The sequence below is a fragment of the Aythya ferina genome (assembly GCF_964211825.1).
Source record: "Aythya ferina genome assembly, chromosome: 10".
NCBI lineage: Eukaryota > Metazoa > Chordata > Aves > Anseriformes > Anatidae > Aythya > Aythya ferina.
The window spans coordinates 15045455-15063146 of NC_140306.1; the positions used below are offsets into that span (position 1 = coordinate 15045455).

The window sequence follows — 17692 nt, forward strand, 5'->3', positions numbered from 1 at the left end:
AGACGAAACTTGCTTCTGGTGCCTTCTCCCACCCACTTCCTCCAACCATTCAGCTCTCTGACCACACCAGGAATGCAGAATCTCTAAAGTGGAAAAACAAGAGACAAGGAAGCAGAACAAGGACATAGCCAGAGAACTGCACAGGGGTCAATACTGCTCAAAGATAAAGTTTTTTGAATGAAGTGGGAAATGTAGCAGAAGGGAACAATTTATGCTGTTGGTGCACTGTCAGGGTATCATACGCTGTATTTTAAAGAATTGGCCCCTGGAAATAAAGAAGTTGAGCTCTAACTAATAAACCAGAAAGGGTCAGGAGGGAAAGAAACCATTCAAGACCTTGCCTAAGACAAAATGTTCAGGAACAGGACAAAGTGTAGAACACTGGAAAAAAAGTAGTATATTTGTGAATTGTTTTTTAATCAGTCTACCTATTTCAGTGCATTTAGTCAAAATTTTGCACAATAAAAATCACATCAAAACAGGCACTGAACTGACTCCAAAGTCATGCCATTCTGAAGGGGGGGTAAAAAAAAGAAAAAAGGAAGTAGAGCAGAACACATTCCTCCCAAAATAGAAACTGATATCAAAGGCTGAATGTGCCTTTCTAAGTTGAAAGAAGAGGAACAAACAAGTCGATAGACACAACACCCTCTCCAGATTTGCTGACATAAACTACGTGAAAAGTCTTTTTGATACAAGTACTTGCAGCAATCCCCCCAGATATAACAGGTTTGCTATAGCAACATACAAATAATAATTTGCCAAATATTTAAACTGTTAAATACTCTTTTAAATCAACTTTTTAAACAAACGTGAAAAAGTCACGCATAGTAAAAAAGCCAGTGATTAGGCATAGCCCAGCTTGCATTCATTACAGGTAAGCATGGTGGAGATAAAATATAGTTGTGATGCAGTCCTGGACAACAGATACGTGGCTAGAGACTGAAGAATTTAAAGCTTACTTCAGATTTTTTTTCCTTTAAACTTACTGTCTGCATTAAAAATGACAAAAAGCAGCAGTTGCATATTCCTCTAGCCAAGCTGTAGGAAGAATTTTAGGTTTATTTCCCATGCAGCTAGAACATGCGGGGTGCAACCTTCTCGTAATGCCCTTAAGGTTCAGGAGCTCCCGTTGCTGATACCAAGACACCAAGGCAGCAGTGGAAAACATTTTTATTTAGTCCTCAGGACACCAACAACATGAAAACTGTCAGGTTTTTGTGCACCGCAGAGTTTGAAATAATAGATTTTGGTGATACTGGGAGACAACTGAAGGAAGCCTGAGGAAAAGTACAAAGAGCAAAAAGTCATTCACTGGAATTGTTGAGTGGGAAGAACATCACCACCAATCAATATTCAACTCATCTCCTCCGGTAAGGGAGCAGCACCAGGAAGGGTAGAGACAAACCCCAGGGAGCCTTGAAAGGAACAAACATCTCACACAATGGATGCAGCAGAGAAACCTGGAAACACACACTCTTACATGGAAAAAAAAAAAAAAAAAAAAGAAAAAAAGAGAAAGCCATACAAAAGGAATGATAATGGGATCAAACCCAGTCCTTTGCAGCCAAGATCCCAATGAACAAGATTTGGGCAAGATGAGACAGGCATAGCATGGTAGCTGAAACTCCAGGTGCCATCCTACTTTCAGCTGCCTCCATTGGTAAGAAAGGGCAGGCACAGCATCTTACACAATCTAATTTATGTGCAGGCTACGCCCAAGAAAGAGCAACTACTTTTTCTTTTCCCACCTTTGTGTTCTCCCATTTCCTACAGATCGGGGCTAATGATCACATGTCATTTATTGCTCTAGCAATCCATCTTGACCAGCTCATGCAAAACAAAGTGCAGCTTTGAGAAAAGATACTCTGAATTATTCTGAATGGCTTTAATGTAGTCTGCCTGCATTGTCTAAAGGGATGGTATCTGAAGGCAGGACACAGAGGAACAGCTCTGAATGACTGGCAGGATGATGGTAGCATCTGTAACAATTGACAAAAGCATGACAAGACACACCAGGACGAGCATCCCTGAAAACAAAAGCTTTCAAAAAGTGAAGCTAAATAACAGATCACTAAAGAAATACTGAAGAAAGAGGCCAGGAGTTTGGTTTGGAGAAATGGAAATAAGCGTGGAGCAGAGAGTCATACCTACATGCAGAACACAGGTAAATGGGTACACACAATCACAGAAAAAGCGCTCTTGAAAGCTTTTCCTCCCCAGTAGAACCAGTAAAGGAAAGGGGACACATGACTTCAAGAACAGCAGGGCCAACACTATCAATTTAAGTCAAGAGAGGACAGACTTCTGAGCTTCAGCTATGAGCAGAGCTAAGATTTTGGCTTTAGAGTAACAAGGAAAAAGAGCCAGGCTGGAACGGGTCCAGGATTAAACCAGAGGAAAGAAATTTAATGATGCATGTTCTTCAAGATGAAAGGAATAGCAGAGAGGTGGTTGGAGAGACAAGTGGGGTCAACAATGCTGGCAGAATTATTTAATCTTGTTATTATTTTTTTTTTAATCTGGGAGAAAATAATGCATACCAGACAAGAGCCAGATAGATTAAGGGAGATGCCAAGAGTGGGTACAAGGCATAACTGGGGGAAGTGAGTAACTTAATTCAAGGAGAGCTGCTTCTCCAGCTGCCACAGGGAAAAGAGGGAATGTACTATCCAGTACATTCATTCAAACTCTCTTGGAACAAATGAACTAATGCAATGAGGAAAAAGGAGATGTGAATGGTGATGAGGTCTGAGGAGCAGATCAGAGGCAGCTAAATGCATGCTGGAATCCCAGGCATGAGATAATCAGTTCAAGGAATGAAAAATAAACAGGGCAGTCATTGCCACTGCTCACATTGCTTTCAACAGCTCTACAGCACGGGAGAAAGACGGCAAACAGATGGACCTGCAAAGGACAATGGGTAGAGGAGCAGGAGATGGAAAAAGTGATCAGGACAACTAGGAAAACACCAGGAATGGGTGAGAAAACAGATAAATGCATTTGAGCATCAAACAGCATAGAGGGTCCAAGATGAAATGTTGACCATCTTATTGGTGTCATCAGCAGAGATCAGAGAAGAGAGTTCATTGAAGGCTGATTCAAATTAACAGGCCTTCTAGTAAGGAGAGAGCACTGAGCAAAAACCTCATGTTTAATGATAAACTTGCGTGCAGCAAGGAACACCCAGCTATGAAGACCCACGGAAAAGGTGAAAGATGGGTCTGGAGAAGAAAGCTGAATTCAGGTAGGAAGGCAGAGCCAGGAAGAAGCAGAAGGGGCAGTAAAGGTAATAAAAGGTGACATCTAACACAGGTATTTCACAGCCTGGTACAGGATGCAATACATATCCTGCAGAAGAAGCATCAGACAGGAAAATCCAAATCTTAAAGTGATGAGCTAGGGAAAAAAATGGAGAAAAAAAGTTATAAAAGCCAGGGATGCTTGTTGTCTTTTACAAACAGCATGGATATCCCAAAGACAACATGGAGAGAGGAGATGGTAATATATACTGGCAAATCAGGAGGTGCAGAGAAGAGTATTGTCCCCAAGTGGGTACAGGGTGGCAAAAGATAGGGGGCATGGAAAGAATCTGCATTCCACACGCTAAGAACAAGAGGGGGAAAAAAAAAGTTTAGCTACAGAAAAGTGGATTCCTGGAAACTGCACAACGATGGTGACAGCACAAAGGAGAGAAAGGGAGAGGGAAAGAGAATTAAGGAGAAAAGGACAAAGGATGGAGGTGGTAATGGCAATGAGAGCCTTCCTCCACCACAAGTTAGGTGTGCTACAGCTTAGCACGGGGAAAAACAGTCCTGCTTCCCCAACGTACTGGCACCTTGGAATTGCATCTCCAGCAGCTTTTCATTTCCTGAAAGCTTCAGTTAAAAAAACAAAACAAAACAAAACCACCTGCTCAGAAGATCTTGCCCTTAAGTTAACCAGCAAAGCAGAGAGCACTTATGCCACCCAGGTAGGTAGAATGCAGCTACTTCATGGTCCAAGTTAAGGTTGCTCGGAGAACTGTAACTTTGCATTTTCTGGCTTCCTATTTATAAATACAACCATGCAGATGTTTTCTAAATATTTACCAAGAACTTCCATCCATTCCACTACAGAAGTCGTCTGGAAAAGCTCCAATCAAACCATCCCAAAAGGCAGACAGCACCGTATACATACTTGCTCTTTTCCAGCAACTATCCAGAGGTGACTTACACCCCCCAAACATTCTGCTCCTCCACGATGATTCAGTACCAGAGGTGGACTTACATACCAACCCCGTGCCTCATCTGTATGGGCTTAGGCAATAGTACTTCACAGCCCCAAGCACTCCAGAACTAAAATATGCAGCACAGTTCAGAATGATATTCCACAGCTGCAAGATGTCAGCTCCAAGCTGCAAGCTCCCATCTCTAATGATCCTTCTGCTACACCACGGCCAGCTCCATTACAATTTTAAAAGACAGCAATGTAAACTTGGCAATCCTCCCTGTGTAAACTACAGCTAATCAGCTGGTAACAAAATCCTGGCGCTCCAGCAGTTGCGTCAGAGTATGTCTAAAGAACCTTAAGACTTTTTCCTTCAAGTGTCCGCTTGCATGCAGCCTTCCCAGAACAACATAACAGCAGTCAGCTGTCAGAATAAGAACTAAGGACCAGCACAGTCACCCACACAAAGTCACAGCTCAAGAATGTCTTCAGAACAGGCTGTTCATTTGGTGACTAACCCACAACCCTCGCTTAAAAAGGCAAATCTACTTAATGACCAGAAAAATCCACCCCCACTTCATTTTTAGCCACTTTCAGATACTGGCAGAAATCACGGTGAGCTTGGATGAAAAAGCCCTGAGTATCACATAGCCCCCAGTTATATGCCAGAGGAGCAGGCTAGAGAAGCAGCCAGCAGAGGAATCTACCCCAGTAGCTTCTGATGAAAGCACTGCACGTTGTCCCCGCGGGTTGGTTACTGTGAACAAAGCAAAGTTTATCACAAGCTTTAAGTGGAAAAGATTTATCTATAAAATTAGGCATTAAAACCCCCACAGCAATACAGCACATATCAGCAGAGTGAATGCCAGCCCACAGGGCAATGCCAGGACTGGTTCTATACCCACCTCACCTTAATGTAATACCCTGAAAGAAGACCAGAAAGCACTGCCAGCCACTTTTATAACTCTACTTGTTTCCAGACTAACAGAGATATAATCCTAAAATGGCAACAACCCCTCAGCTGGGCTGCTGTCACAGTGCTTCCAGTGCCAGCTTGGTAACATCTGGCACTCTCTCCTGGTTATCTCACTAATAGGAAACAATGTGGGGAACAAGAATGAGCTTTAACCCTACATCTGAACAGACAACTCAATAAACTGTTATTTTGCAGAAGTGCTGAGTTCAGTAGAGCATCAGTCTAAAGGGATTTCCTACTGCCTAATTCTGAACACTTTCATCACCAAAATCGATTTCAGATTCTCAAAGCAATTTTTTGTGCAACTGCACTCTGTGAGAGGTTTAGAAGGGAGGAAGGAATGGAAAGCAGGTTCAGCCTCTAACCAAACAATAACCAGCCACATCACTTTCTAAGAGAAGAATTAAAGGTATCAAGATCCACTGTCCCTCCAGACTTATCCTTTTCCAGAAAGCTACCTCCTAAGCACTTGCATAACCAATTAATGCAAGGGACAAATATGAAAATGAGATTAGGACAACAGGTAAAAGCCTTGCAGCCCTGTCTACACAGTCTAGTTTTGAAAATAAGAAAGTTTTATGCAGATGAGATTTATGTGTTGGGATACTCAGTATTTATTATCTTCTTTGTATCTTTGTCTCATTCTTTTGAGCATTTAAACCCTTTGGTCAGTTTTATCAGATCTTGTCTTGAAGTAGAGTTTTAAGTATGAGACTGTTACTTTTACTCATTAAGATCATGAAAAAGAAGAGAAGTTTACTAATACACTGTAAGAGAGAAGTTCAAGAACAACTTCAACTTTTTTTTTTTAGGTATCAGACAATGCAATCACTAAACATGAAGCCACAAGAAGCCAGAATTAGCAATTTTGCAGCTTACACAGATGCCATTATTGACCAGAACCACGCCTCCAACAGCTTCAGGCTGCGATTTTCCCCAGCTAGTACTGATGGCTCAAAACAGCCTCAATAATATGAGAGGGACAGGTAGATTAGGAATGTCTGTTCTTTGTCCCTTTAGAAAGGGAATCTTTAAAACAGGTTTGCTTTTTCATGACTTTGAGCCCCACTTAATATGGACAATGAAATTAGGTTATTTATTTCCATTTACCATTTTAAAAGAGAGCTCCGAGCATTCATATAATAAACCTAACAAGCAACACATCCAGCAGCATAATGCTAATAGGCCAATCAGTTAAACTTACCCAGCCAGCAGCATTTATCACCTTCAATTATTTAATTCAGTCAACTACCAAAATGGAAATGTGTGCCCAAATAACATCCCAAAATGCATCTCCTCCATGTTACCACTACTGTTTGCAAGTGTCCTGTCAGACAAACAGCATTTATGTTCACAACACGTCAGAAAGCCAAGTGCTGTTTGCACCTCTTTAGAGAAGGAGACAGTCTGAGCTGCAGTACAGAGACTACACGACAGGGTTAGAGTGTGGAGCACAGCACTGATGTGTCCCTTCAGTCTTAGGCTTGCATCCTCAGTGCTGAAGCTCCCTGTCTGTCTCGTTTCCTTATCCTCTCCACTCCTGCCTTATCTCCTTTCCTCCCCATATGCCTTCCCTCCGAAACACTGACCTCAAAGGTTTTCATTATTATCACCGTTATTATTTTAATAAGCAAGGAAGTTTTCAAAAGATTTTTGGATATCAAGGATGAAATCTAAGGCTCGAGCACAGATTTGCTCAGTACATTGTGGGTTTGTATGTCACTGTATGAAAGGCTTTTCCTCACCTGGTGACCATGAAGAGTATACAGAAGTCTTCCTTCCAGCAAGTCCAGAATTTTGAGAGTTGAATCATTGGAAGCAGTAACCAGGTAATTTCCAGAGGGGTGAAAGGAAAGACTGTTTACCACAGCATTGTGCACTAAGGATAGAAAAAATGTACACAAATAATCACCCAGACCAGTTTACATAAGCCCAAGGCAAAAGAATAAAATAAAGTACAAACACATTCCGATTTTCTGTTACAAAGTTTAACAGGAAAATTATCATGGGGGAAACATGCCACAAAAATCTTCAAAGCATTGGAGAACAAGGGCAGTATTCAAATTCTTGTAAAGATAGGTATAACTTTGCTGAAATGAGAAAGGAAGCTTTCCAATTCTTCTAAAAGATGTAAGACTACAAAAGCTTCAAGTGTAGCCCTAAAATGTAACTACGTGCACAAGTGAACTATATGATTTTGTGACAGAGCTAAAGAAAATGCTCTAGGAAGACAGTCAAACTACATTTTTATATTCAATAGAACATTAAACATCTATCAAATGTAGGACTTCCCCACTCCCCCCTAAAAAAACACCTTTCACAAAATAAGCTATTGTGCTCATTTATCTGTAAGAACATGCAGTACTTCACATACACATAGCTTATGTGACATAGAACAGTAAAGCTATGCTTCAAGAGCATTTTAACTCTCCATTTGTTCTTAATTATACTGAACGCCCTCCAAATGTTCCATCTTGAATCTACTACTACTAACGCAGCCTCCCTTGACAAGCCCCACACTAAACTTATGTTTTCTTAAGTCAGGTCTACTTTTCATATCCAAACAGCCTGCTAAAGATACTCACCCAAAATACAATTTTAAAGACACTAGCACCACCTATTCCCCCCTTCCCCTGCATAGAACATATCTACTTTTCAAACTCTCAAACACTAGATACTTCAGCTTCAGTTCTTAGGAAATATCCTCCCAGATAGTTAAAAAAAAAAAAAAAAAAAAAACTTAACACATGTAACTTCTCATCAGTTATTCCTGTAGGTGTATATTGCCTGTATCAAACAAGGTCTCCCAGCAGGTCTCCCAGTATTCCTCCCACCCTTATATAGGAGAAAAAGTAATATTGAGCATACTGAGCTTTTTATCCTTAAAGAGCACTTAAACACACTCCTTTGAAAATTTTATTCTGAGTAATTTATAATATTGCTCAGCCCTTCACTGTCTATATTCAGATGCAGGCAAGTTCATATTTTGTCAAGTAAAGCGAGTCCTAAAAGGAATCACACCAGAAACTGATTAAGATAAAGATACAACCTCTAAGCTCCAGACAGCGAATTAAGTATTTCTGGCTTTGCCAAAAAACTTTTCACAATGGCAAGAACTCACACAGGCTGTGGCCATGTAAGCAGTCGCAGCTTCTGTGCCCACGCAGTTCTTGGCTGCCATCAGCTCAGAGAAAACTTCATCTTCCTTCCACCAAACCAAAATTTCATTTATTCAAAATTCAGAATTTATTTCACCAATAGACCAGGCACAGCATGAGGAAGAGTCTCCCACTGCCACAAGCCTGCCCTTCCACCAGCCAAGCCCTAGAAAAATAACGGCCAGGTAAGGGACTGCTACTGGGCTCAGGTGTTACCTTCACAGGTTAGCTGCTGAAAATTGAGTCATGCCAACCTACTGAGGGGCTGAACATAACTGTCTTGAGCCTTGCAATACAGGCACTGGCTGCACAGAAGCAGTGACACCTCAGTAACCAGCAGGCAGAAAAAAGAGGAAAAAAAAAAAAAAAGCATGTACTTGAGACAGCCACAGTCCCAGAGACTGATGCCCATCGCCCAGCTCTGTCTGAAGTGTAGACACAGGTCAATTGCTCTTTTGAAACAGCAATGACAAAGCAGGTTAAAGCTGTTTCCGCAGCCACAAGTTGTGTGCAGGGCATCTCACTTGCATAGGAAGCAAAATCTTTAGGGAATAAATACTGACCATTTTAACTATGTGGTTATTTGCTGTACAAAAATAGTTAGCATCAACTAGAGGAGCGAATAAAGCATCGTCTACTCTCCTATACAGTAAATGGGACCAGAGATCCTTTACTTTGCTAAAAAAACACACCATACAAGGAGTTTTACAGTTTGCATTCTACTTCCAACTTCCCTTTACAAATGTTACAGTAGGAACAAGCTCTGCTAACGGGAGCAACATAGCTAAAAGACATCAGTTTTAGAAAACAACCAAGCTGTAACATGCAAGAGCCAGTGGCAGGGATACTTATCTACTAACTCCTCAAAGCAATTTCATCTTTAAAATGGATTCCCTTGAAATCAGGCAGCGTGAGCCCATACAGAGGCAAGAGATGCCCTCTAGTGGGACAGCCACAAAACTAAATCAGATTCAGCCAGCAGGCATGTGCATAAACCCTTACAGGGCAGAGTCTACAAACACATCTCCATTCCATGTTACAAATGCACCAGCTTGAAGCCGCAAGTGCATGAAGTGCCTGCATACAACTCCCACTGCCGATTTAGATTTCTTTGGCTTTTATGGCTATTTCTAGCTCAAAATTTAGTACATGATTAGGACTTACACTGTAGCTGTTAAAAACAACGCAGCAGGAAAAAATCGCTTCAATAGCAAGAGTGTCAGACTAAAATACAGAAAGGGTGGGTTATAGGGGAAATATACAATTCCAAGACAGAAATAAACCTGGCAGTCAAACCTGAACCACATTAGACTTGGACAATTTAATAGCAGTAAATGGAAAGCAAGAAGAGGTCATTACTGAGCCAAGCTATGCTGTGGCTGGAAACATGCACTGCAGATCTTGCCACTGCTGAGAAGCTGATAAAGTAGGTTGAAGGGCAGTCTGACACTATGTGGGTGTTTGAACATGGCACCTATTTTAGCAGCAAGACTTCAGAAAGCACTTCTAAGTATTGATAAAGGTCACAAGTTAACAATACTTACTACACAAAGAATCACACTTTAGCATTCACAGAATCACAGAATGGCCGAGGTTTGGAAGGGACCTCCAAAGACCATCTAGTTCAACTCCCTGCCAAGCAGGATCACCTAGAGCACATTGCGCAGGATGGCAGCCAGGTGGGTTTTGAAGATCTCCAGAGAAGGAGACTCCACAGCCTCTCTGGGCACCCTGTCCTGGTGCTCTGTCACCCTCCCAGTAAAGAATTGCCCTCTCATATTCAGTTGGAACCTCCTGTGCTTCAGTTTGTGCCCGTCGCTTCTTGTCCTGTCGCTGGGCACAACCGAAAAGAGACCGGCTCCAGCATCTTGACACCCTCCCCTCAGATACTGGTACACACGGATGAGGTCTCCCCTCAGTCTCCTCTTTTCCAGGTTAAACAGGCCCAGCTCTCTCCGCCTGTCCTCATACAACACCTGCTCCAGTCCTCTCATCATCTTCATAGCGCTCCTCTGGGCTCACTCCAGTAGTTCTGTGTCCCTCTTGTCCTGGGGAGCCCAGAACTGCACACAGCGCTCCAGGTGGGGCCTCACCAGGGCAGAGCAGAGGGGGAAGACTACCTCTCTTGACCTGCTGGCAACACTGGTGGCAAAACTGGTGGCCTTCTTGGCCACAAGGGCACGATGCTGGCTCACGGTCAGCCTGCTGTCCACCAAGACTCCCAGGTCCCTCTCTGCAGAGCTGCTCTCCAGCAGGGCAGCCCCCAGCCTGTCCTGGTGCTTGGGGTTATTCCTTCCCCAGGTGCAGGACCCTGCACCTGCCCTTATTGAACTCGATGAGGTTCCTCCTGGCCCGACCCTGCAGCCTGTCAAGGTCCCTCTGAATGGCAGCACAGCTCCCTGGGGTATCAGCCACTCTTCCCAGCTTCGTGTCGTCAGCAAACTTGCTGAGGGTGCACTCCATCCACTGTCTAGGTTATTGCTGCATAAGTTGAACAATAGTGGAGCCAGTACTGACCCCTGGGGGACACAGCTAACTACAGGCCTTCAGCTAGACTCCGCACCACTGAGCACAACCCTCTGGGCTCTGCCATCCAGCCCATTATCAATCCACCTCATGGATTCATTGCTGGTATGTGGCCAGTACAAGGTACAATTACAATGACTTGAAACAACAGCCCTCAAAAGGCTTTATGTCCTCTACATTTGTTAATTTCCACTACATTTGTTAATTATCAGAACCAGAAGTGATTGTCCGTAAGAATAACTGAATAAATAAAATAAAAATAATGTTACATGAGAGTTCAAGAAACTGAAGCAGGTTTAAAGTTGAAAGAGTTCAACACCCATTTGACCTGACTTTACAGGGGCAATACACTTGAGAGGACAACCTTCAGTTCAGAAGCCAGGATACGATCATATTCCTTATTCCTGTGCCTGCATTTTTTTTTAACCCAAGAAGAGAACTGTTTCAATAATGGTGGTGTCGCTATCAGTGCTTAAAGGTTTGATTAGATGACCATAATGGTTTTCATCTATGTGCAAAGAACAGCCCACTACACAGGGCAAAATTACTAAAGGATTCCAAAATGTGCAGACTGTTCCTAATCCTCACCAACTTCTTTTTGCAAAGCTTTTAGGTACTCTTTCACGGAATCCAGAGGACTTTCACAATGTTAGTGACTTCTCTGCAAATCATCTGTGTTTGCTCTGAGATGAGTAACTCCCACTACTCTTATGCACAAGAGGAGTCTGTCTTGCACAGGTCACTGAAGGAACACAAGAAGGAGCGCCCTGCTCCTTAAGCCCTGCTCCTTAAGCCACGATAACACTTTCTCTGCCTTTCTATTGTAATGGAAACTGAGGAGCCTTCACTGAAAGACTATGCAAATTCTTTCATTGACCTGTGAGTAAAGGGATACACAGACAAAAGCACTTTGAAAAACAATCAGTTAAATAAAGTCAGGAGGTCCAACTGTTTCAATTTAAAGTTCAGTTTTTGCCTTTTAATTTGTGAAGTTAGCAGAAATCAACTGCAAAAATGTTTTACTATTTTGCCTTTTCTGCCTGGCATTCACCTGTGAGGCTGTAGCAGCAGGAACTGACGCTATCTGGCGTGGATTGCAGAAAGAACAGAATACTGAGCTCCAGTCCCCTGTTTTCGATCCGCTTGACTATTGCGTGCCAGAAGTGGTCCTCACAAAAGCTAACAAAATTAAGTTCGATGCACTATTTGTATTGACGACAGTGCTTCAGAACGTATGGATTGCTGAGCTTGCAGGAATCGGAAAGGACCTACTTTCCCTACTAATGGCAGCACCAATCAGTTTGACAAGAACAGGCAATAGGAGGAGATGCCATTTTGAAAGTAAGGATTAAAAAACAACAACAAAAACTAGATTCCTAAATATAAAGCTACTCCAAGGACAAACTAGCCTGGAAAAGGTGTAACAAGGTCAAAACCAACTCTGGAAGATGAAAACCAAAGGAGATACTGGAGAAGGAACTGTAAACATGTATCATGGTCTAGAACTGAAATGTATTGATTTTCATTTTCCTTTTTTTTGTGAACTTTCCATAATTTTCTCATGAAAAACTTAACTTTTTGCTTTGCTGGAATGCACTGGATTTCTCTTACAGACTTACTTGATAGCAAAGGCCACATTCTTTCTACTGCACATTATTTCCTCAAGAACAGTAAATAAAAGCCCAGTGGAACTGCAAATAACACCTATGCACACCTGCAATATGAGACAATTTCAGTGCTGGGGCTTTTTTGCCTTTTTTTTTTTTTTGATGGTGGGCAGAAAAGGAAAAATCAGAACAGAGCGTCTCTAATCAATCTGCAAGAATCAGTCTTGGAGCTAATACAAAGCAAAGCATGAGGTTTGGTGAAGAAAGGCTTCCCTGGGTACAGCTAAGCCAATGCCCTTCTGGAAAAACAGCAGGTGAGGAGAGAGAGTGCTGGGGCTTCAGAGCAATCCATATTAAAACATGGAATGGTCAGGTTTTTCAAAGATCTTAACTTGCCTTGATAATGTTGAAGAAGTCTATTCATCCTAACATCCCACACCTTCACTGTGTTATCTGTACCAGCTGCAGCAATGCATGTACCACTGGGATGAAAATCCACATGATTCACAAACCTGTAAATTGCAGTTAAATCCAACTGTTTATATTTAATTCTTGCTGAAGATCAGAAAGGTATTTTCAAGAAGGGAAACTATATCGTGATGCACTGAACATTAAAGAAAGGAGAAAATGTAAAAATTCATACTGGCAAACTTCTCTCAAGACCTTACTTATAACCCCAGGCAGACTGCAGGACCATATCTAAGCACACCTGTCTTCAAAGTTTTGCATAACATCTGTGTGTAGGAGCTGTAGATACAAGCCTCTGGAAATTTGATGGATCCAGTTGTGGAATATTTTAAAGTGTAAAGGTCTGCATAACACATGCCCTTTACTAAATTAACAGGATTTCTAGATTGGCATATGCAAGAATGGAACACAGATTCTCCCCCCCTGCCCTTTATTATTCTTAACTAATTTTGAGATACAACTTACTGAATTTACTACTGTGCTTACTGAACTTACTAGAAAAAAATAATGCTGCCTGAATTTGTCTTAATATAATTGTTTGTTACCTGGAAAGAACATAAATTTGTACTTGAATTTTCAATACAGCAAGAAGCTAGGCAGAGTCCCACCTCAGTACTCTAAAGACTCATTTTGTATTTCTGGACAAATTAACTTTTGCTGCAGCACAACATTTTGTGTGAAAAAAAAATTCTTGATTCCACAACTGAATAGAACAGGATTTTTTTGAGCAACTCTTTGGCATTCTGAGGATGAAAGAAGGCATAGAAGTACCAATTTGCCAGCACACTTTTACTTAATTTACTTCTTCAACTCAGAATACAATTAAAAAAAAAAAAAAAACAAACAAACAACAAAACACTTGACAAGTCTGGAAGAAAACAATAATTTAAAGATCTTCAAAAATAAGTTTCTCTGTTCTTATTATTTAAGGCCTGACATACTGGACAGTTATTGAAACATAACCCTTCATGTTCCAACCTGGACAATGTATAACAAGATCAAAGCAATTCTGGAAGCTTTTTGCACCTTATCTGCTGCTTGCTGCTTTTGAAATAGGTGCTAATCATTTTTTAAGGAGGTAGAAATGATTGCGAGGACAAGAATCTCTGACTGCTGTGACAAAAACAGGTGTACAGTCACCACACACCCCAATTGAGCCATCACTACAGGGCTGGTCCCTGTGCCCTGGCAGTTACTTACCCCCCATGCTCACAGAAGGAATGTATACATTCTCTGCTGGTTTTATCCCACAGTTTGACAGTCTTATCATCACTGGCTGATACAATCAAGCGTCCATCTGGAGAGAATCTAGGAAAAGAGTAACAGCAATTAAGAAGTGTCCCCACACAAAAAGTACACACGGTCAACTGGATTTGGCCAGCTGTCAGGGCACATCCATAAACACACCTGACTCTTCAAGAAGTCACACAGACATCAATGAGACTAAAAACACAGCTGTGACAGGTTGAGAAAAAAGGCAACCCATAATTCCCCAAACCGTCCCTAATTCCATAAGCGTGTAAAATAATCCTCAGGAAAGTCTCCAGTCTGACTTAAGATCTCCTGTCCTACCTGTTTTAATTGAAGAGTATCTCAAGTTGTTTCTTTACCCCAATTCAAAACAACTCCTACATTTGCCACAAGTATTAACAGCAATGTGATTACTCCCACTGGAGCAGCTCTTAGAGGAGAAGCTTCATCATTCTAATGCCTCAGGTGAATGTACATCATTCAGCTAAAAATTTCATTACAAGAGAACCAAGATCAATGTACCTCTTTCAGAGGCGTAAATATTACAGGATCAGAACTTGAGTTTCTAACTGGAAAACATCAGATATACCAGAAAAATATTCCTTCTATTGTACTGTGGGCATCTGTAATTCTGTCAGTCACTGTCACTATCACTTTCATGAACTCTAATGCAAGAATCACCTTTAGAGACATTGGCTTTATCCTTAGTACTATATCCATAAAAATTCTTCAGAACAACAGAGATGGATCGTGGAAAACTGAATTTTTGAGACAGTTATAAGGAAATAATGTATTTATAATGGCAACCCTTTCAGCGTTTTCTGTACTTGCTTGTTATTTACAGGAAATACAAAGATACCATTAGCTGATCCTCGCGAATGTCTACAATGAATAACCTGACATACTAAAATGCTTGCAGATGATTATCTTTATGTACTTGGAATGTTCTTAACCAAATGATGGAAGGAGAACGCTTGATCATTTTTGAATAGAGGCATGACAAGTAACTAAGCTGCAGTAACTATAATCTCTCATTTTGCCTTCTTTAGTAACTTCAAGATGCAAAAGGCAGGTAGAAGTGAAACATGGAACTAAGCAATAAAGCCTCTGCTTGACAAAGGTTATTAAAGAAATATAAAATGGGTACACAACTGCTATCTAAGGCATTTCTCTGCATGTTACCAATTTTTCTTTGCACACTACCAATTTATTTCAGTCACTGGACACATATGAATCATCCTAAATAGTTACACAAGACCATGATGCTAAATCTCTACCCTGAAGGATAAATTACCATCACTATTTGCCAGAAAGTCACTTACCTGGCACAGCGAACCCAGTTTATATGCTGACTAAGTGAGAACAGAAACTTCTGCCTGTGAACTGTCCACACTTTGACTGTTTTGTCATCAGAAGCTGTAACCAAGGACTGGCCATCGCTGGAGAAATGAACGCTTCTCACAGTTGCTGTATGAGCCCTGAACACGGTAGATTCACCTTTGCTACACAGAAGGAAAGGACACTTTAGAACTGCACAACATGACAGCAAAGACATTGCATACCTGAGAACATGAAGCTTCTGTATGGCTATGCAGTGCTATTAACCATTATTTCAGGTCAAGGGGGAGTGGTTTTCAACTAAAAGAGGGGAGATTTAGATTAAACATCAGGAGGAAATTCTTCACGCAGAGGGTGGTGAGGCACCAGCACAGGCTGCCCAGAGAAGCTGTGGATGCCCCATCCCTGGAGGTGTTCAAGACCAGGCTGGAAGAGGCCTGGGCAACCTGATCTAGTAGGTGGTGTCCCTGCTCATGGCAGGAGGGATGGAATTAGATGGTCTTTAAGGTCCCTTCCAATCCATTAGGATCACAGAATCCTTTCTATGATTTCTATGGGAACTGTGTATGCTGACATTAGGGAGAGATCATTGACCAACCCCAGACAAATTCATGAGCTGAACAGAACACAAAGCTAAAATCAGTTTTCTACCTCAATACTGAAACCCAATCCAACTTGAAACAACTTACATGGCCTAGAAAGGGGCAAGAATGCTGTTAATTTGTGCAACTATTTAAAATGTTTACAGAAACATCACTATAGATGAAGAGGCTGAGATTCTGTACTGTTACTAATTCCCTCACTGCAATGCAGATGAGAAGAAAGGTGCCTCCACAGTTCACGTAGACAGTGCCAAGAAGGCAGCAACCACCTCACATCTGTTACTGCAGTGGCCCATGCTCCAGCTGACAGCTCTGGATGTAGCATCACAGGAGAAACAACAGGAGTAAATGCAGAATGCCTGACATTGGACAACACTGAGTAATGCTACTATTAACGCAGTCAGGCTGGACAAAAGACAAGGTATCACTAATTCCTCCAGAGTTTCCAAATAAATGAAAGAGGTATTTTTCTGGCAAATAAACATGAGGCAGAGTGCAACATATTTCAGATCCAATAGGAATATTTTGGACCAAGAGTCCCGCATGTGCACAATATATACTGTGCTACAAAGAGTGCAATATTCACAAACAGAAGAGGATGGAGAGACATATTTTACTCTCTTTTCCTTTGGTATCTAATAGCCTAGCTTTGTACTGTGGCTTCAGGAAAACTGCATTCTGTTGCTATATGCTGAGTTCCGTAGCACTACTGAAGCCAAAAACGTAGAAAGTCAAAATCCTATATGCCTTCCAGAAACATTCTCTCCCTTTTCAGAAAAGTCAGAGCTCCCAAGTTTTATTTGATCCTTATTTACCAGGAGGCAAAGAACAGCAATGGTTATTTCTTTATGAAGTTTTCTTTTTGTTTAAAACCACAAAACATCTCCAGATCTGATAAAATCTCATAGCAGAAACATGAAACTGTAAAATTCTGTCAACATGACTTATCAAAAAAAAAACAAATCCCAAACAAATCAATACAGCAGGGTAGCATTAACTCAATAATGTATCACCCTTGAAAGGGACTACAAGGTTTCCAATTCTTTAAAAAGGAGCTCCTGACCCACAAATAGGCGATGCTATAGCTTTTCCTTCCCCTTTAATGACCCTTACAGTTACAAACCTGACTCAACCTGGACGCCTCTTGCTTTAAGTGTGTCTAAAGCAGGTAAATTGACAAAGAACACCAAGAAAGCACAGATTAAATCTACCATGTACCAAAGTATTTCACAACTGGTGTAACAATAGTTTCCTTTCCATGCTGTCCCTTTTCTGACATGACAACCACAGACAAAGTTTAGACCACAGGATCATATCCCTAAACAACTGAGATAGCATCACTGAAGTTCACTTCTCCCATTACATCCCAGTCCTTTCTATTTATATGTTAGTTTCTGAGAAATTTAACAAGCTTGCGCTAATTGTCCTTCTGGGAGGTTTCAACTTCCCAGACATGAAGTAGGACTATCATAGTGCTGCAACAAGCAAGTCTGGGAAATTTCCTAAAGCATGCTGAAGATAATTTCCCATCCAAGGCCTGACTGAGCCAACTGGGAA

General features: G+C 41.4%; 1 protein-coding gene across 4 annotated transcripts in view; it reads right to left on the bottom strand.

Moving 5' to 3' along the window:
- POC1A (POC1 centriolar protein A) overlaps window positions 1–17692 on the bottom strand; it is a 55015-nt gene that overhangs the window by 34033 nt on the left and 3290 nt on the right. For all 4 annotated transcript variants that reach the window (XM_084530706.1, XM_084530707.1, XM_084530709.1 and 1 more), the window contains 4 exons: window positions 15518–15697; window positions 14145–14252; window positions 12873–12988; window positions 6931–7064 (listed from right to left, as the gene is read on the bottom strand). In XM_084530706.1, coding sequence (XP_084386832.1) covers window positions 6931–7064; window positions 12873–12988; window positions 14145–14252; window positions 15518–15697 — 538 coding nt within the window. The remainder of the gene's footprint in view (window positions 1–6930; window positions 7065–12872; window positions 12989–14144; window positions 14253–15517; window positions 15698–17692) is intronic.